This window comes from Anguilla anguilla, chromosome 17, assembly GCF_013347855.1.
Source record: "Anguilla anguilla isolate fAngAng1 chromosome 17, fAngAng1.pri, whole genome shotgun sequence".
NCBI lineage: Eukaryota > Metazoa > Chordata > Actinopteri > Anguilliformes > Anguillidae > Anguilla > Anguilla anguilla.
In genome coordinates this window covers 25,299,704-25,320,461 of record NC_049217.1, presented here as the reverse complement: position 1 = coordinate 25,320,461, position 20,758 = coordinate 25,299,704, and the positions used below count along the sequence as shown (strand labels likewise).

Here is a 20,758-nt window from a genome sequence, read left to right as displayed (position 1 = left end):
TTCTCCCAGAATCCTCCGTGCTGACTCGTACATGCGGGCCATGACCTCTTCACCCGGCAAGCTCAGCTGGCCCGCCTGCACTTGCCTGAACAGATGTGTGCCCCTCTCGAGGGTGAGCTGATACAGAGACACATGATCATCACAGACCAATAGCAGCTCACCCAGCTCCGCCTCCCAGCAGGCCAGGCCTTGTCCTGGGCGCCCAAAGATGACATCAACAGATACGCGCCCCGGGCACAATCGCCGTGCCTCCTCCACCGTGCGCAGGGCATGCTGGGAATGGTGGTCCCTCCCCAGCACCCTCAGGTCCTCATCTCGCAGTGACTGCAAAGGATGACAGTTAACCAGTAAAAATCCAGCTAAATAATATGAACGAGGAGTGACAGTACATTTTGTTTAGTTTATAAGCGTGCGTGTGTGAGAGTGCATGTCACTGCGTGACTGACCTGTACTCCCACAGAGAATCGGTTGACTCCAGCATGCAGGAAATCGGCCAGCTTGGCCACGCCCATAGGGGTGGGGTTGACCTCTAGTGTGACCTCAGCGTCGACCCGGAGACCAGCTTGCTTAGCAATGGTCTCCAAGACGGAAGCAACGGTTGAGGGCGGAGCCAGGCTGGGAGTTCCGCCCCCGAAAAACACAGAGGTGATGCTGAGAAGGAGAACGGAAAGAGATGGATAGCGGCTCCAGGGAGAAAGACGGAACAAGAGCACTATGGGAAGGACACTAAGGAGTACGGCAGGGTCATGCAGATTGGAGTGAGGTAAAGAACATCATCTGCTGCTTGTTCGGTGTCACTCACCTGGACACCTGGCTCAGCCTCAGCAGTGTCTCCGTCTCCCGCTGCAGGCATGTCGTCATGTCGACATGATTGACAGACCGGGAGATGTACTTGTTGAAGTTGCAGTAAGAGCAGCGTCTCAGACAGTACGGCCACTGTGGGGAGGCAGAGAAAAAATATACAGAGAGAGAAATAAACAGTGAGGGATATTTATTCTATTTAAATATGCTGCAAATAGGCCTATGTATATTCAAAGTCAAGTTCTCTAACCATTATAATACAGTGCTGCCCTGTAACTTCTGATTTAATTAATATGTCAGCATATGATTGGGTGATCTAAGATTGGGGGGGGGGGGGGGGGGGGGCGAGTCCAGGTGGACATGAAGGGAGGGAGAATCCAAACAGTACAATGCTAGGTAACTCCTACCTGATAGTGATTTATCACTTTACTCAACTCTGTGGTTACCATTCTCTCCCTTCAAGAGAGGATGAGTTTCCTTCAAAAACATAAAATAATTCCATTGGGGCTGCAAGCTGGTGTTAGAGATGGTAGCCTGCACTCAGTTGCACCCGCACGCAAATGAAGATTATCATGATCTGATCAGTGCTCACCTTCAATTTTTAACTCCTAACCCACAGTTAAAAGGAAACGAGGATTAAGGGCTGCATTTCATGCTTTACCACGTACGCATCACACAGAGTAGGCAGAACGGTTTAAAATCATTTCCAATTAAGTTCAGCAACGTACAGTAAACTGTCACCGTCCAGCAACACGCAGATTCAGACCTGTAAAAAGAACTGCAGCAATCCCACTGTACTTACATGCACGTAGAGTGACGCCTCTTTAGACTGCGGATGGGATTTTGCTTGGACATCTTCTCCAGGTAGCCCACTGAATTCCCGACAACTAACTTCAGAAAAACCGCGAGATCGGACTAAACATGGCAGACATTTAAGCAGTGCTCCTGATGCTGCTGCTAGTCGCATCTCAACCGTTTGCTACTTAGGCATTTCGTCAAAGCTGGATAAATAACAACACAGTTCAGTATATACACTATAAATTGCATTTATCTCGCATAACAAATCTCGCAGTTCCGAACCAGGAAGTGTAATTATTACGCTCAACAGATGCTCAGTTGTGTCCGAGACAGTTTTAGCATTATTAAAGTGTCTCCGATTCTGTCCCAGGGTATATCTATCATTCAGTTCAGTGTTATGTCCACAGCACAGAACGGCACGTTTTCAGATGGCACCTGGGCGCGGAAATATGACGTCAGAAAAAAAAAAATCTGCCGAAGAAAAATAATATCTTATTAAAAATATAATGTATTTTGCCGGCAAAACGAATTGAACTCTAAGGGGCCAACTGGCTTTTTGAGTGTACATACCGAAGGACGACTTTATACCGGGAAATGTGTTCGACAGCCAAATGTAAACACACTTTATATTACTACCTCCTCCTGGTGGCGCCAAAAAGCACAACACTTACCCGTTCTCCGCCTAACTGGTAGAGGCGAATCAAATAATTCATTGATTTGACGTTAAGCTGGTCAGTAAAAAAAAAAAACAAGATAAGAAAACGGAAACATTTATAAAATTGTGCTCATGGTTTCCCACACATTTTTGAACCTATTGACATAATATCGTCATCCACATTGGCATCAACATATTTAAAATCACTCAGCTGGAACAGGCCAAACAGAACCTATGGGTTCAATTTCTTTATTATCAGATATCAACAGTACACAAACAGTTCCACATTGGGGTATAAGAGCTTTAACGTACATATAATTTACAACAAATTTAAACACATGCCCTAAACAATCGGAGATAAATCGCCCTGGCAGGTGAGTCATATATAAAATCTTACCTTATAAACCAAGAGTATATACAAAGGGGGATGCTGGGATACCTGTGCCACAACAAACAGGATAAAATAACATGACCAGAGTGCACAACCTGAAGGGAAAATTACATTTATCATGATAGATTAAGCTGTACATTTGTCCCCTGCATTGTTACTTAAAATACCATGGTCTGCCGTCACTTAAATTACTGAAAAATCCAGAAAAGAATGAAAAATTTTATTTAAAAAACAAATCCTGTTAACCCTGCCTAAATGTGTCACTCATATTGAATATGGGTTTGGCTTCTGTGGAATTGCCCCTATAGATAAGCCAACCTATGGAAGAACAACCTGCTTTTAGCTGGGGGGAGCACTGCAGTGTGGAAAAAGCAAATACATGTACGAAACAAAATGCATTTAGTGAAAATCAAAACCGGAATGCATTTCACAAAAGTCAAACCCCGCAAAAGAACCAACGTGGCACATGAGCACAATGACAGCTCTCAGAATGACGGCGATGCCGAAAGCACGAGTTTCAAACAAAGAAACGAGAAACGCGAACACATTCAGACTACGATCACAGCCTAAAAAAGCCGCCTACTATTTATTTTTTGAACCGTTTATAAAACCGGGTCAGGACGGTAGTGCGTCACACGCGTGACTCAACATGTACGGTAGCAGCTCGTTGCGAAAGACCACTCGTGTGCTTGGACACAAGTGGACGACAACACACATGTTGAAACAAAATTTATAAATAAAAAAAAACATTCAAATATCAGACTTGACAGGGCGGCACAGTAATTAGATAAAAATAATAATAAATTATGATTTACTGGTAAAGAGCCATTTTTTCTTACCAATGTGATTCAGCCTTTTGTCTCTTTTATTACTATTATTTTATTAAAACACCAATCATGTCTTATTAAGCTAATAATTTATGTAAACACCTCGCTGAAGGGTACATCTGCGCTATAGCAGAGATGTGAGCGGGTGCACTCCTGATCAGCTGATCTGCACTATAGCAGAGATGTGAGTGGGAACACTCCTGATCAGCTGATCTGTGCCGTAGCAGAGATGTGAGCGGGTACACTCCTGATCAGCTGGTCTGTGCCGTAGCAGAGATGTGAGCGGGTGCACTCCTGATCAGCTGATCTGTGCCGTAGCAGAGATGTGAGCGGGTACACTCCTGATCAGCTGATCTGTGCCGTAGCAGAGATGTGAGCGGGTACACTCCTGATCAGCTGATCTGCGCTATGGCAGAGATGTGAGTGGGAACACTCCTGATCAGCTGATCTGTGCCGTGGCAGAGATGTGAGCGGGTACACTCCTGATCAGCTGATCTGCGCTATGGCAGAGATGTGAGTGGGAACACTCCTGATCAGCTGATCTGTGCCGTGGCAGAGATGTGAGCGGGTACACTCCTGAACGGCTGTCCTGCTTACTCCCCAACGTGCCGCTGGACGGTGGACGCCAGGTGAGCTGCTCCCAGCGCGCGGGCTGCCAGGTAGGCCCCGCTTCCCGCCGTCCGTTCAAGGGGACTGCGCAGCGGCGCGTCTCACCCCACGGCCCGGACTCTGCCGATCGGTCAGCCGCGCGCGCCCCCTCTGCTTCACGAGCACGCACGCACGGGAAAGCAAACACTGGCATACGCAACGGCGAATGAAAATAAATCATTCTGTCAGTCGATAAACTTACTTTCCGAAAAAGAAAATTTACCTGTGCAATTAATGTGAAGTGCAAACAAACCAAAACACACACACACACGCTACATGTATTTATAAAATAAATAACAAAAAAACTGCAAGAAATGACGGAAGGTTTGATAGGAGTAGTTGTGGGCGAAGCCCACTCCCCCGTCTCTCACAGAAGGGGGCGGAGCATCTGAACAGATGCACTCAGTGCAAGAAGAGGGAGGCCTGTGATTGGTCAGTACTGTCCACGCTCAAACCAGGGTCCTCTCTGCAGAGGGTGTGGCTGCTTAGGGGGGAGGGGCGGGTCAGACGCTGAGAGGCAGCATGCTGGGTGGGGACACTGTGCGGGTGGAGGTTATGGCGGCGAGCGTGACCGGACCCAGGCCATTCACAGTCCTGCAGAGACAGACAGAGACAGACAGAGACAGATACAGAATGCCTCAATGTTAGTCCCACATCCACAGATCTCCCGCTATCCTTTTCTGGAAACAACAGCAGACACCACTTCTTGGCCAAACGCACTGCCTTTCATGCAGTACATTTTCTGTTCATTTCTTACTACTGCTGCACCAAGACTGCTTCATACGTGCTTTGTTGCAGGGTCGCGGTTTGCCGCAGTAGATCACGTAGATTATAGACGCATGGCTCGTCGCAGTAGATCACGTAGTTTATAGACACATGGTTTGCCGCCATAAGTGGTTATGTAGACTCGCAGGTCGCGCGCTTTTGCAGACTCACGGTTTGTCGGAGCAGGACTGAAGCGCGTGGGAGAATTTGGCGCTGCCGATGTTGCCGTTGGTGACGCCGGTCAGGGCCCTCCTGGCCGCCTGGTCTTTGGCCATGTTTCTGCAAGCGGCCAGTTTGGACTCGAGGGCCTGCAGACACAAGAACGCACACAATCTTCACTGCAAACTTCTGCATTTACACTGCAGGACTTCACATTCACCAGACACGCCTCCGGACGTCCCCTGCAGGGAACACCAGCCGTAAATAACCGAGGCTAACGCGAGCTCCGGGAGAGAACAGACACCGCTGCGACTCAGCAGGCATTTGGCGAAAGACGAGAGAATGAAGTGAGACATTATCGTTGTAAATTACATCATTCAGAAACCCACTGGAGGTGAAGCATCCGGTGTGAAACGATGCACGCGCTGCCGGCACAGGAAACGCGAAGGCAGCGGTATCTCCACCCACGCCGCACACACCCTCGCATACGGCGCCCACACTCACCCCCACTTTCCTGAGCAGGTCCCCCACGATGTTGAGAGCCGACAGCCTGGCCGACGGCGTCAGGGGAGAGCTGCCATTGTTCAGAACTGACCAATAAAAAAAACACACAAATGGCATCATGTGACTAATGGCCAAGAGAGACCAAAATAAACACCTAAAAATCTGACCACCAATTGCATGCATTTGATGACCGTTACCATCAATCTTATCTACAACTGTTTAACAACGCAATATTACAATACGCATTGTCGTTATGTTATGCTGTTTTATTTATGAAGGCATGTACTGGTTTTTGACAAAACGCTCTAGTAATATTTACAGCACGCCTTGCAATGTGAGAGAAAGTGGGGCTCTGCAGAAGGGTAGAAGAAAGGAGGGAATGTGAGAGAGCTGGAGGGAGGAGAGGAGAAGGGGACAGAGGGAGGGGGCGGCGGGCTCTACCCGTTTGGCTGAGGAAGGCGTTGTCCATGATCTTGCCCAGGGGCGTGGCCGGGAGGGACAGGGAGGCCTGGACGGCAGAATCGGCCTGCTCCGCGTCCTGCATGGGCGAGCTGGGCGCCGACAGCCTGCCGACGTCCGCGCTCCTCTCCCGCACCGCCAGCTCCTGCCTCAGGTCTGAGGGGGGGGGGGGGGGGGGATAGAGAGGGATAGAGAGTGGGGAGAGAGAGAGAGAGAGAGGGGGGAGAGCGAGGGGGAGACAGGGAGAGAGAGAGACAGAGAGGGGGCGAGAGAGAGAAAAAGAGAGAGATGGGGGAGAGAGAGGGAGGGGGAGAGAGAGGGGGGAGGGAGGGGGGAGACAGAGGGGGAGAGCGAGGGGGAGAGAGGGAGAGAGAGAGAAACAGAGAGGGGGCGAGAGAGAGAAAAAGAGAGGGGGGGAGAGAGGGAGGGGGAGGGGGGAGAGAGAGAGGGGAGAGAGAGGGATAGAGTGGGGGGGAGAGAGAGAGAGGGAGGGGGAGAGAGGGATAGAGAGTGGGGGGGAGAGAGAGAGAGAGGGGGGAGAGAGGGATAGAGAGTGGGGGGGGAGAGAGGGAGGGGGAGAGAGAGAAAGAGAGAGGGAGAGAGACAGACAGTCAGCCGAGCGCTAAACGCACGACCGCACGGTTTCACCCAGGCAGATTTCGGCGCGACCGAGGCGCCGCAGGGAGGCGGGGCTACGCACCTCTGGCCTCGTCTTTCAGCCTCTGCACAGACACCAGGAGCGACTCCTTCTCGTCCAGCTCGCTCTCCAGGAAGGCGTTCCTCTCTATGGCCTGGTTCAGCCGAGCCTCAAAGTCCTCCAGCGACACGATGGTCGCCCTGGGGCCAGACGGAAACACGATAAATACGCAGAGAAGAGAACCGTCTGCTGCTGCTGTGTGTGTGTGTGTGTGTGTGTGTGTGTGTGTGTGCGTGTGTGTGTGTGTGTGTGTGCGTGTGTGTGTGTGTGCATGCGTGTGTGTGTGTGTGTGTGTGTGTGTGTGCATGTGTGTGTGTGTGTGTGTGTGTGTGTGTGTGTGTGTGCATACGTGTGTGTGTGTGTGTGTGTGTGTGCTTGCATGTGTGCGTGTGTGTGTGTGTATGTGTGTGTGTGTGCATGCATGCGTGTGTGTGTGTGTGCGTGCGTGTGTGTGCATATGTGTGTGTGTGTGTGTGTGTGTGTGTGCATGTGTGTGTGTGTGTGTGTGTGTGTGTGTGTGTGTGTGTGTGTGTGTGCGTGTGTGTGTGATAGTGAGGGGCATGGCCAAAACAATCCTGGGACCAGTCAGCATGATTTTTTTTTTAAATAAAAAAAACAAATCAATATACACACCAAAGTTCCCTCCAGGTCAGAGCTGAACTCTAATCTAACCCCATCCCCAGACTCAATTGATTTGGCTAGCATTGACATGAGCCTGCGGGCTGGACAGCCAGATGTAAAGTCTGTCCACAACTTTGAGCTCCTGTGATATTCATTTGCACACACATGTATTTATTAACAAAAATATACCGTATATGCATACATAAATCTGTGTACTATTTAAATATACATGCATTTATGTAATTACAATAAATTACATATACATCTATATATGGCATTTCCTTCTTTTCCTGGTGTGTTATTGTATTCCTGTGCTTATTGCTCTATTTGGATGTGCATGTGACTATGTTCTATATTAAGAGATCTGACATAAGACTTTAACTAATTGGCAATCTCTCTTACATGGTGGTCCTGCAGTAGAGGTCTACCCTACATGGTGGCCATGGTGACAGAGGCCCGTCCTACACGGTGGCCATGGAGACAGAGGTCCATCCAACATGGTGGCCATGGAGACAGAGGTCTACCCTACAAGGTGGCCAGGGAGACAGAGGTCCATCCAACATGGTGGCCATGGAGACAGAGGTCCGTTCTACACGGTGGCCATGGAGACAGAGGTCGCGTCCACTGACCTCTTGGCCCTCTCCAGGTCGTCGTTGGCCTGCTCCAGCTCGCGCACGTATCGGTACAGCTGCTCCTTGATGCCGCGCGTCTGGCCCAGGTCGTCCTCCAGCAGGGAGATCTGCTTGTAGCTCTGCGCGTACTGCTGCTCCAGCTTCTCCTGGGGGCGGGACACAGCCGGGAGCGGGAATGTTAGCGCCAGCAACCTGCTACTCTGACCACTGTTCACCACAGACCATTACTCCACCCTGCTGCTCTGACCGCTGCTCCACCCTGCTGCTCTGACCGCTGCTCTGACTACTGTTCTACACTGGACACCGATTCACACAAACTGGGGCAATCCCATTTCCATTTCAAATGAACTCAAATTCAGATCACAAGCTGAAAAATGCCCATGCAAAGAGAAATTTCCCCACAGGTTGGACATCAGTTTGCCAACATCACCACAAAATGGACTCTGGCCCACCCAGTGTAGCCCCCGCCAGGAAAAGCATAAGCAGGGGCCCACGAATCACAGCTGGTATTCCAGTGAGGTCGGAGGTCATCTTATGACCAGGGTGTAAGAAACAAATGAGTTAGGACCACAGGTAGTGCTGTGTACAGTAGCATAGCACTCCCATATCATCCCAACAAGGATCCACAACCACACAGATGTGCTGGTACCATGTGGGGGGGGGGGGTTGGAGGTTAAGACTCAGACTATTGATATCATATGCACTGTGCACTGTGGATGTAGGAGCATGTGTGTTTGTGTGCGGACAGGGAGCCCCGCCCCGGTCATGTGACACTCCTCCCACCTTGAGGGTGTCCACCTCGCTCTTCAGCCTCTGGTTCTCCGCCTGCAGGTCCCGGATGCGGCTCTCCGCCTGCCCGAGCTGGGCCTCCAGCTCCGCCTCCAGCTCCCGGCTGCCCTCCTGGAACTCCTGCAGCTCGTCCCGCGCCTCCTGGCAGCTGTGGGTGCGAGGGGGGCGGGGCCAGGGCCGTCAGCGAAAGCAACGCAGCCGGTCACAGCGTTCAGTTAGCAGCCTCACTCTATAGGAGACTTTGTGTGTGTGTGTGTGTGTGTGTGCGTGTACACGTGTGTGCAAGTATATGAGTGTATGTCTGTGCATGTGACTGTATGTCTGTGTCTCAGTCTTGCAATGTGCATGACACTCTTGTCAGACACACCTCTATGGGTGCATGGTCGTTCACCGCCAACTAGACAAACAGTCACGTTCCAAAACTCATTCGTATACATATCATGCATGTGCAGAGACTCTATCTGAGGCTGTGCCTGTTCAACCACAAACTTCACACTGCCTGTTCAACTATCTGTGTCTGTGACTGGATTGGGGGGGGGGGGGGGGATTACATTTCTGTGCTAGGCAGTCATGTCAAAACTACAGGGATTCAAATTTTCACCTTTTCTTGTACTTGAGGGAAAGAGCCTTCCAGTAATCAATTTCCTCGTCTTTCGAAGAGAATTTGGGGATCATCTCTGCATCCATGGTAGATAAGCCTGCGGAAGGGAGAGAGAGAAGCTCTCAGATGAAGCAGAACACAACCCCTTGGAGGTCAGACAGACTGGCAAACTTCAGGCCCCGCCTCTGTCACTTGCTTATGAACACTACTCCAGTTCCGCTCTTAATAGAAGACCTGTTTTCTGTCCCTTTCTGCCTCCCTCTCTATTCCTCTCTGTAGGAACAGCTACATTCCTTCACACAGGCACAGGCACAGGCACACACATACACACACATACACACACACACACACATATACACACACACACACACTAACCCAAAGGAATAAGTGATGGTTGATTGGCCAGACACTCTAAAGTGGTGGTAATGACTCGGTTCTGAGCCGTGGTTCCCGATCGCGGTTGGGGAGTGACAGCGTACCGCTGACACCATACCGCCGACAGCGGCAGACCCAGCATGCACCTCTCCTGAAATAACAAAGCAAACCCTGCTGGTCCAGAAGCAGGCCTGTACACATAACACCTGCACTCTGCTGGTCAGGTCAGGCAATACAAGAAAAACTGTAACTCTCTCCCTCTCTCCCTCTCTCCCTCTCTCTCTCTCTCTCTCTCTGAAATATTTTTTTCTGTTTTGGCCTTAGGGTTGGACACAGCTGTGGAATTCTTAAACTGCCTGCCGTTTCTTCCACCGCCCCCACTGCGACCCCTGACCTTTGCCCCTCTCCCATGAGGTCAGACAGGGCAGTGTCTGTCTGTCTGTTTATCTGTCTTTTTGGCGAACGAGCCCTTAAACCAGTATCTCAGCGACAGTACAGCGTGCTGCACCAAACGATAATCTACACAACGAGGAGGAGACGAAGACGGACAGATCGATGGAGAGACAGGCGGGAGGGAGGGTTAAGGCGATGTGGGAGGGAAGGGAGGAGAGAGCGAGAGAAAGGGAGGGGGAGAACTGGGGGAAGAGAGAAGAAAGGGAGCAACTGAGAAAGAAGAGAGGAGGGGGCAACAAAGAGCCACACAATGGGTACACATTAAAAACAAGAGCGCCACTCGTTGAATACGTACTGTGCACAGAGCAGTCGAACGCCCCCCCCCCCCCCCCTCCTGCAGGCTACAGAACGCCGGGCACTGCTACACTTCCACACGATGACACGGGCTGGCCTGCGGCTGGAACAGCTGTGCACTCACGTGATCGGCACACCACCGCGTGCGTGCACAGCGCCCTTTCTGAACGCCGCCCGGGCAACGGCAGAGCCAATGAGAAACGCAAGGCACGCGCGGGCCTCTTCATCACCGCTGATAAGTTATGACGATACTCATGATGATGATGATGATTATGAGGACGACGAGAAGACCTATGAGAACAGGGCTCCCTCTCCTCCCCGTGGTCAAAGCAGTTACATCCAGCAATGAACGCGGAAACAAGAAATGCTAATAACACATTATTGCTCCGCCCACTGCTGGTTTAGTAAACCCTCACTCCTCCCCCTTCAGGGGCAATAAGCACATGAGCAGAAAACAGAACACAATCCTCTTGCCTCCTGGCAGAATGAGGCACTGCATGCACTGCTCAGGAGAAGCAGCCATGTGTGAGCTATGCCCTGCTGGGGAGCAGGCGGCTCGCTATTACCCAGAATTACCCATAGCCAGGAGAGCACCGCCTACTCCCGAATACTCCTAGAAGGGGGCTGCATAATACGGCCAGCCGTTCTTTCGTTTTTTTCCCCAATTTGTTGGGACCTGGTCTAGTTTGTTCTGGGGGGTGGGGGTGGGGGTGGGGGTGGGGGGGCCAAGTGTGTTCATAAAACATTGGCATTATTGCGCTTTAACCTCTCGTAGAACAATATGAAAATATGAAATTCAATCAAAAAACCGTTTTAATGGATCTGTGCCTGGTTATCTCAAGGGTCATACGCCATTTAATAAATAAGCCATTTTCCTCACTTTGATTGATGAAATTACTGGGAAAAGTTAAACCATGTTTCATATTTAAAGAGGTGTAAAAGACACACTGTTGATGAGAGTTGGGTCTGTTTCCAGCCATACTGCACAAGCAGTACTACTGTGATACTGGGCCCAGAATAATTCTCTACAAAGTCACCACACACCAAAGGAGAAAACACTGTGAGCTATGGAACTACAAAGCTGTATTATATATGACCAAAAACGAACAACGAAATATTGTTCATAACGTTAATATTATGAACTGGAGTGGAACAAGGAGTGTAACTTGTTAGTGCGCTGTATGCAGACATACCATGCACCATACAGTTGCAGCAACACTAAAGTTGAACCTTGCTTTCCTTCTTCCACGCCGCGGGACTGCAATACATGCACATTTCATTCAAAGCAGTGCATAGATTTCAAGGTAAGGCTAGCCTTCATTGTTCAGACAGACAGACGCACATTAACTACAGATGCAACATATGATAGCACCGTTATATCTGATCACAGGAGGTTTATTAGACATATTTAGGGACACAAGATAAACCATAATATTTGGATAAACCGTCTCGCTCTGCTGGCAAACTGAATGAACCTCTTACTACAGCCAAAGTGAAGACGGGGAAGCAGGACAAACTGAGGTCCTACATCCTAACTCCCCCACCCCCAAGCCGCGCCCGAATAGCCTACTGGTATCTACAGCAGAAGGCTAACAAGCAAGGGATATTTCTGAAATATTGCGACGTTTCTGAGACATAGCCTGCCTATCAAATGACCTACACGTTAACAGTGCGTCTATATTATATAAAGACACTGAATCCATAGCTCCTGATGGCTAATATTACATCTAGCAAAACCAAAAACAAGCTCCAACCCTGTAGGTGAGCGCGGCCATACGCCGTTAGCAAAGTCCATGAGTTGAGTAGATTTCGCAGCTGGTACATCAAATAACTCACCACTTGCGCACAGATCGCGACATAACGTAGCGTTAACCGAGGCTGCAAATTTACAAAACACTCCACGGTAGGTAAGCTAGCCATCTGGCCAGCTAACGTTAAAATTCCTTACAGCAACAAATAGGCACATTATCTTTCTGGCCATTGATAATACTAGGATAGCGTCGACAAAACCAACTGTTAAATGTTGACCTAATGGACGGTGCGCACTTGTATACACTGGTATGCATCCACGATTACACGTATCAAGCGTCGAAATATCAAAATACCGAAAGGATGAAACGTTAAATGCAACAGTAGCGTTAGGCTATGTCTCGGAATGACACGGTCCAGAAAGAAGCTGAGCTTATTGCCAGGCAACCGGGCTGTATTTGCCTCCACTAGTAATTTCAAATATCCCCAGAAATAACGCTAGGTCACGCTAGACAGAGCGCAAGAACACATCAGCATGAGCTAAAATTATATCACATGTGTTTATTACCTGGACATGTCAAGCCTGTATCTCCGCCCGTATAGGTTTTAGTGCATCACCACCGTCTACTCTATTGCTCTCTCTCCCCTCCCTCTCTCTTCACTCGCGGAAACCGCCAACGGGGAACTGCTGAACTGCGCTCTCAGCTTCCGGGACGCGAGAACGCACGCAAGGGCATGCGATGACATCACTCTGGGAAACGTCCACAACGCCCTGTGATGAAGCAATCACGGACTGGAATTCGGTGCCTTTTCGTATTATGGGAATTCCGGTGCTCTCCAGTATATTTGTTTACTGAAAAGATACATAGCCAGATCTTATTAAGGGTACCCAAACATAGGTCTAGAGTTGCTAAATTTGCTAAGTATTTTCTATTTGGAAAATATAATATACTTTTCCATTTATCAAAAATGACACATTTATCAGATGTACTACGTCTGATTTAATCATGCTCGGCGCAATTTTGATTATTGTAATAATTGGGAAAATACGTTTATGCTGGTTTGAACATGATTATGGTGAAAATATAAGAAATGTTGGGCAAGCAGTTTGATTTTTGCAGAACACTGTGGACAGGATAGAGAAAGCTGACATCCAGTCATTCTAAATACGATGCATAACATAACAACATCAGTTTTTTCCATACTTGTGCAGAACTCAGACACATATTTTCTGCCTGTAGTGGCTATTGGATAAAGGTCCAAGACGACAACTATAATTGCACGCGCCAGGCAGTGAGAGTTTTAATCAATGGAAATTCCCCCCTCTTGTCACACACCAGTGACTTTTCTGGTCGAACAGGTGGCTGCAGTCTGCCTGTACTGGCTACACATGGGGTGTATTCTGGCACAACGATTGCACAGCTCAGCTGGTGCACTGCCGAATGGAAAGATCTCGCAACAAATGATCAGGAGAACATTGCAGCAATGAGACAGGTCTACAAAATACATTTATAGTCATTACACCAGTTATGCACCAAGCACTTTGTGTCCCCTCTATTTGCATCTTATTTAAAATGAATCCCAACCCTTAAGTAAATTAATAAATGAATACATAAATTAATCGCCTAAGGCAGTTTTGCCTCTCAGACATGCAGTATTCTTTCAACAGCATTTTAACATACCATGTCCACTAGATGGAAGCATTTTGTTAGCTAGTGAGTTGTCATTCGAAGCAATAGACAGTATACAGCACTACAATTAATCAAAATAATCGATATGTGTCTATATAAAGCGAATATGGAGAGAGAGAGAGAGAGAGTCATCAAGTGTTATCAATGACAGTTAAGATTAAACGATTCAGCATTGTAGGTGGTAAGACTATGAAAGCTCTCATTTTTTGTCCAAATAAGGGGATCACGTGTGCGTGTGTATCTGCAGGTCATACAATGATCAAGTCTGTATTAATTCGGCTTTTCATATTTTGTTGACGTCACCAGTAACGTGAGAATACGCCACTTGCTGATCACCGCACAATGACGGAAAACGTGACTGTTTCCTCATAAGTCAATAGGACTACTGCTGCGAGCGCGACAGGCTTTTGGCAGTTATTTTCAGGCATTGAAAATCCAGTTCGACAGCATTTTCACGCAGCACTACAGACGCTTGGCAGGCCACATCTGCCTTTTCAAAGTCAGGAGTGTGCGCAGGCAGTTAAGTATATAAGACTGACTGAGTCAAAGGAACTGACTCCACACGAACAAAGACAGGTAGCTGACAGGTGTGTGTGCGCGCGCGCCAGCGCATGGTTGTGTGTAAAGTTTCACCGTTCAAGCTATCACAAAAATTTTCAAGAGGAGAGGACTTTGAGCCTGAAAAGTATCTTGACAGCTGATCCGTTCATATTTAATCTGTCTCGAAACCGAACTCAAGAAGTTGCAAGAAAGATGTGCAGCGGACAGTCGGCGTATTAGCCGAGATGGATTGGACGACAGGGTGTCTATTTCTTTTTTAAATAGCGAGGAACAACTCAGACATGGAAACACAAGAGAGCACGACAACAGAGGTCATACCGCAGGATTCGGAGTGCCCCGTGTGCTATGAGTGTTTCGGGAACACAGAGAGGACGCTGAGCTGTGGACATGTATTCTGTCACGACTGCCTGGTCAAAACGTTGGTCAGCGTGAGCAGGGACGGGCAGGTTATAAAACAGAATATTATATGTCCCATCTGCAGACACCTAACTTTCATCTCCAAACAGAACACCTTCGTTGCGAACCCTTGCAAGGATGCCGAGAGTGGGCAGAGTCTGGAGGTCCCCGTGTCTCTCCTGGCTGGGACCCAGTCACATCCTTTGGAGAGCCAGGACTGGGCGTCCACGCGCAATTCACCGCCTGCGTACGCTGGACTCAGTCGGGTTCTGCAGTATTTCAGGTGGATTTCAACGAGATTGACCCAGCCACAGTTCAAGAGCCGGAACAATGCATCGCAGATTTTCATCATCAGTAGTCAAGGCCGACCAATGGTGGACGAGGACGAAATTAGCGTGGTGACAACCACTGTTAATGAGCCGGCCCAGCGACGGCGGCAGCGGAGGAGAACTTGCACGACTGCACGATGCCTTATTATATTGCTGACATTATTTACCGTGCTGACCTTAATCGTTGCTTCCCTGCCGTGGATTCTGCTGGGTTAATTGAAAGAATGGGCAAGTTTTTTTCTTTACACTGCGCATTCATTTATTTTTATTTGTTCATGCACTTGTCACTTGCCATTAAATCATAAACGATAATATGTACTTCAGCGTGTTCATTTTTATCCTGCCATTGTCGCGACGCTTAGGCCTCTGCTACCATGTGTAATGAGAATGATACAATTTAGCTTAATTAATTTACTCCGCAACAGGGATCTTCATCTACCATGTCTTGTGACTGGGGGCTAGATTCTTAAAAAATATATTTTAAATTAAGCTCCCTATACTGTTGAGCCCTTCACTACTCAGAAGAAAAAAAAACAGAATTTTACATGCAGTAACAGGATATAGATTGTTGAATATATCAATTACAGCATGTCTTTGGGCTAGTAATCAGTCGAGATAACGTACAGACGATTTGTACGAAGCTTTTTTCAGTTTGTGTTCATAATTGCTTGGCATGTGAAAATTCAATAGAGTACAAATGTACCCTGTCTCGAGGGGGAAGTTTTTTCAGTGTTTTTGTTTTTGTTCATCTATTGATAATAAAACCCTAAGACATAAACAAACCACAATACACAGTCCAAAGCAAGGCATGATGGTACAGTAAACTGTACTGTAAAAACAAGGCTGGTACTATATATATGAGCTTGGCTGTCACTTAACCCCCTATCTACTGTTACTTAGCAACACGCCTAAACAACTTTATGTCTGAGAGCTCAGCTGGGAATGTGATAGTATCACTGTTCATCCTCCTGAGTAACACACAGACACAGACACACACACACACACACACACATGCAAAATACATACCTGCACACACACACAAATCAAACATGTAACACACAAAAACACAGTCATGCTATCCGAAACAGTTAAACATGCTCACATAGTTGTGTACACTCGCACAGTCATGCAGGCGAGTACGAAACAATGACTCAGAGCCTTCCATGCATGTCAAATTCAATCAGAACTGAAAGTGCCAGTGTTGAGGGTTTGAAATGTCTCAGGAGATCCTGGTATTCACCCTGGAGATCAGCATTCCAGGAGCACCTTCTGCTCACAATTCTGATCCAACCCAACAGAAAACAGACACAGACACGCTGCGGACGTCATACGAAGTGGAATTAATTCACCTGTCATCTACTAGCCAAAAGAATCATTTTAAAATTGGCACTTTGAAATTAAAGATTTGTTTATCTGCAGTGGTGCCGACCAATGAAAATTCTCTGAAGCAGTATCAGGTGTCCATCTTAAAGATACCGTTTGATATGTATTCCTGATTAGAAGACTCCATTTTTTTTTACTGAAAAAAGAAAAACGCATTTGAAAAGGAGCCATGAGGAAAGCACACCACCTGTCTGTCAAATGGTTGATTTATGCAAACTGAGGACAAGGACAATCTAAGCCACACACTTTCCATAGGTTTGATTTTAACCGCCTGCCCCCGGTCCTGTGCAGAGGTCCTCTCAGTCACCCATCTAACCTCACGTTATCATGGAATGCTTCAGCAAAAGAACACCGAGACCGTTGTCATGGCAACCCAGTCTCTCTCAAGCAAGCCATCTGCCTGTGCACCAGCTGGCAGGAGGAGGGAGAGCATTTAACTACCGCGCACCGCGAAGATCCCTGAGGCCTTTGGCATACGGCATTCCTGCCTCTGACCTTGTGACGTAACGCCCAGGCACGAGTAAGGGGTATGAAAAGCCTAAAGGCTGTCATTCTGCTGCCCACAAGGTACACAGTAAACATATATTGACATATATGGGCGGCAGTGTAGTATAATGAGTAAGGAGTTGGTCTTGTAACCTAAAGGTCACAGGTTCAATTCCCTGCCATTGTACCCTTTGAGCAAGGCACTTAACCTGCATAGCTTCAGTATATATATCCAGCTGTATAAATGGATGCAATGTAAATGTTATGCAAAGAGCTGTGTTAAGTTGCTCTGGATAAGAGCGTCTGCTAGATGCCTGTAATCTATTCTGTCACATGTTTGTAGCTAGCAGTGATGCACTGGGACAGTGCAGGTCCAGAAACACGCCCCCCAAGACTCAGGATGACAGGATGAGACCCCAGCAGGCCTCTCTCATGTCTCATAGTCCAGACGAGTGACCGTTTGAACCGCCCCCCCCCAGCGGCGTTTAGCCACGTATCGAGTTCTAAGTGCACATTTCTCCAGCTAAATGATTGATAGTTTTGCTGAAGCAAGGCCAGGAAGCTGATATGTTTGTCGTCAGGTGAAAAAACAATGCAGGGCAGAGGGGAGGAGATGGAGGCTCCGTGGCTTGGGCTCTGAGGAAGCTGCGGTCTGTACGCCGTATGTCCACCTCGCGTTTTGTGGGCAGCAACCCTACGGTGCTGCACAGCATATTGCCGCCTCAGTAGGGAGGGTTTCGGTCGGTGTCATTGTCTTTGGCGTACACCCTCTCTCTTCTGCGGATGTCTTGCAGGGCTGTTGGGCACGGTCTGCACTGACACGGTCGGGATTCAATACAAGAGCCATCCACACACCGGAACCCACTGCAGAGTGGGGGGGGGGGGGGGGGGGGGGGGGGTTTAATCCACATCGAGGCAGTTCACCTTGGCTGCTCCAATAAGCCCGCGGCTGCCTGGTGACAGGGGCGAGAATGGTCAAGCCAAGCGCGAGGTAAAGCCTGGAGACAGGCCACTCACACGGGGGATGAATAATGCAGCGTGGGCCGTTTAAGACGCTTTTTGGCTGGGGGAAGGGCGGTCTGCGGAGGTGAGCCGGACTGGACCGGCAGCTTTGTGCAAGAGGAGACGGGACCCGAGAGTCCTATCGCGTTACATCACGCCGGGCGGCGGGCGGCGGGCGACAGGCGTGCGTGCGTGCGTGCGTGCGCGCGTGTTCGTGTCTCTGTCAGGGCCGTTTGACTGGCTCCCGTTTGGAAAGGGTTCGTCAGATCAAATCAGATCAGCTATATTTGTACAGCGCTTTGTCCAGAAAACGGTCACAAAGGCACTTTACAGGGCAGCAGAAAAAGGGCAAGAAACTCAACTTTCGACCGGGATTTTGACACCAACCGCTTTTTCTGGCCTACGGAGGAGATTATGGCGGTCTACGGTGTCGGAGGCAGCACTTAGACCAAGCAGGACAAGAACAGAGATACTGTACAGCCACAATCAAGGGAGAGAAACAAATTATTTAATACTTGGACAAGGGCTGTTGCACTACCGTGATGCTTCCTAAAACCAAACTGAAACTTCTCAAACACATTCTTATCCTATAAGAAAGAAGAGAGTTGTTGTGCTTCACAATTCTCTTTGATTTAAATATGAGGTTTGAAATAGGTCTGTGCCAGATCCTTTGGATCTAAATTTAATTTAATGGATAACAACGAGGAGTCAATAATATAAATAATTGATTTGCGAAGAGCAGGCAATAGCTCCTTCAGTACCTTTGTGGGTATGCAGTCAAGAGTACAGGTGCATGATTTGGAAGAAAAAAAAAACTAATTTGACAAGTTCACTCAAAGGTATTCAAGTAATTCTGCGTGTCTAGGAGGCAAGTCTATGATATCAGTAAAGCTGTTCCTGTCTAGTGTGGAGGTGATCATATTTTCTCTGATTCCAATTGTTTCACTGCAGTAGAAAGTGAAGAAGTCATTAGTGCCCCAAGGTGTGTGAAACATGTGCAGAGAGGGGTGTGCAGGGTGTGTGTGGGCGAAGCTTCTCTGTATTGTGTGCTTTGTCACCACATCTGTTCTCTCACTCATTCGACACACCCCCGTTTATCCGGGACTACCTGCTTTACTGGTTGGAGAACCTCTTCAGCAACTTCAAGCCCCCCTGTCACCGCCCCCCCCCCCCCCCCCCCCCAGACAGGAGACGGGGCAGCCGGCAGCCGTTAATAACATTTCCACTGTCAGGTCAGCTGGGTGGAGTCATAAGCTTCAAGGATTTTGTGCCTAAAGCTTCATGAGAAAGATTCACACCGCTGACTTTCTTGCTTGCTCAGGGGTCTTGTTGGGGTCAACATCTATCCAAATTCCTCCTGTACAATGCCTACTTGAAGTTAATGTCGAATTTTGATTCAAAGAGTGACGACCCCACCCTATACCTTGATGGTGCCCCTTTTCATTGACTGGTCCACTGAGGAACAAAGCGATTAGAAGCATCAAAAATTGTGGGTTTAAGTCACCGAAAAGATGTTTGGAAGCACAGGTGAAGCCGGCTTTGGAAAAGCAACAAGCACTGGCACGCATTAGCTAACCTGACATTAACACAGCTGTGGATATGCAGCTATTGAATACCACTACGGCCTATTAAACAGAGCATGCTGGGTAATGCATTGTGACATGGAATTATTTTCTAAAGCCTGTTCGTATCGTTTCAGAGCATGGCGCACAGGAGATTTTAAGCTCTGAGTGACAATGTGTGTGAACTTGATTACACAGAATATGAATCAGGAATATTTATAACAGTCAATAACAATAGATAAGTACTCACTTTGACGTTAAAAAGTAAAACTTTTTTTTTGTGGTTTCTCACTGACACCTTTCTGGCTTGAGATTTTTGAAAGACCAGTGTGAGTCTGAACCAGGGCTGCAACTGAAATTGTGTTTCCTCAACCAACAATGCTTCCTGCTTCCCCCATCTGTTCAGTCGAGTTTGGTAGCTTTGTGAAAATATGCCACTTTAAAGAAACATTTAAAAGACACAGAAAATGGGAGCAGTGTTTGGTTTTGGCACACCCAGATTTTTTAGCCATATAGTCAGGCTTTAATTGAATTATACTAAATTTTTTTCCCATTTATTGCATGACACCCACATATGTTCGTGATGACACATCACAAAACTAAAACCAAACACACTCCTCCTGATGGGTAGGTTCTTCTGTTTAGGTTCAGTTTAAAAGCAACACCCTTTCAAGGCTTCCACCAGCAAGTTCAACATTGGGCAGGTTTCTTGAAGTTCTGCATTGTCATGGCAACCCCCCTCTCTCCCCGCCTGCCCATTCAATAAGCTGGACCAAAAAGCAAAGTTGTAGCAAAGTTCACTTTAAACATTCTGTTACTGAAATAAAAATTGACATCAATGGAATTCCCAGGGTGACAGAATGGTTTCCACGGTGACTACACAGCACACTAGGAAGGAAATACAGAGGGCAGAGAAATCTCCATGGATTGGCTAAGGAGTTTTCTTTATGCTGTTTAAGTGAGGTGAGCCAGTTGTCAGTTTAAAGTTGGACAGACAGCATTAAAGTAATAATAATAATAATAACTCCTTGACTTTACAGTACATAGTGCTTTTTTCACACTTTACAGTGCGCTTTACAGAGATGAGGAGGAAACCTCTCTCATAATAATGTGTAGCACCCACCTGGGTG

At 48.0% G+C, this 20,758-nt stretch overlaps 3 protein-coding genes across 3 annotated transcripts in view; 1 reads left to right on the top strand and 2 right to left on the bottom strand.

Annotated features, from left to right (window-relative positions):
- Positions 1-2,199, bottom strand: part of rsad1 (radical S-adenosyl methionine domain containing 1) — a 5,789-nt gene extending 3,590 nt beyond the window's left edge. The window contains exons 1-4 of the mRNA XM_035398434.1: positions 1,604-2,199; positions 803-936; positions 447-651; positions 1-324 (exon numbers count right to left, since the gene is read on the bottom strand). The exon at positions 1-324 is cut by the window's left edge and continues 42 nt beyond it. Coding sequence (XP_035254325.1) covers positions 1-324; positions 447-651; positions 803-936; positions 1,604-1,768 — 828 coding nt within the window. The 5' untranslated portion in view covers positions 1,769-2,199. The remainder of the gene's footprint in view (positions 325-446; positions 652-802; positions 937-1,603) is intronic.
- A 279-nt stretch (positions 2,200-2,478) lies between these two features.
- Positions 2,479-12,932, bottom strand: LOC118216861 (nuclear distribution protein nudE-like 1-B). The gene is made up of 9 exons (XM_035398448.1): positions 12,787-12,932; positions 9,348-9,444; positions 8,741-8,894; positions 7,955-8,103; positions 6,708-6,844; positions 5,990-6,163; positions 5,549-5,634; positions 5,057-5,193; positions 2,479-4,714 (listed from the first exon to the last, which is right to left on the bottom strand). The coding sequence occupies exons 2-9, from the start codon at positions 9,431-9,433 to the stop codon at positions 4,624-4,626; spliced, it is 1,014 nt and encodes a 337-aa protein (XP_035254339.1). The 5' UTR covers positions 9,434-9,444; positions 12,787-12,932; the 3' UTR covers positions 2,479-4,623.
- A 1,247-nt stretch (positions 12,933-14,179) lies between these two features.
- Positions 14,180-15,519, top strand: LOC118216865 (RING finger protein 222). Its single transcript, XM_035398454.1, has one exon. The coding sequence runs from the start codon at positions 14,752-14,754 to the stop codon at positions 15,409-15,411; it is 660 nt and encodes a 219-aa protein (XP_035254345.1). The 5' UTR covers positions 14,180-14,751; the 3' UTR covers positions 15,412-15,519.
- The last annotated feature ends 5,239 nt before the right edge of the window (positions 15,520-20,758 follow it).

Bases quoted from the DNA above. Each gene is read 5' to 3' on its own strand.
- LOC118216865 (XM_035398454.1), top strand. From the start codon at position 14,752: ATGGAAACACAAGAGAGCACGACAACAGAGGTCATACCGCAGGATTCG.
- LOC118216861 (XM_035398448.1), bottom strand. From the start codon at position 9,433: ATGGATGCAGAGATGATCCCCAAATTCTCTTCGAAAGACGAGGAAATT. The intron at 6,845-7,954 runs GTCAGTGGACGC...GTCTGGCCCCAG, and splicing joins GACCTGGAGAGGGCCAAGAG to GGCGACCATCGTGTCGCTGG. The intron at 5,194-5,548 runs GTGAGTGTGGGC...TTGTGTCTGCAG, and splicing joins ACCTGCTCAGGAAAGTGGGG to GCCCTCGAGTCCAAACTGGC.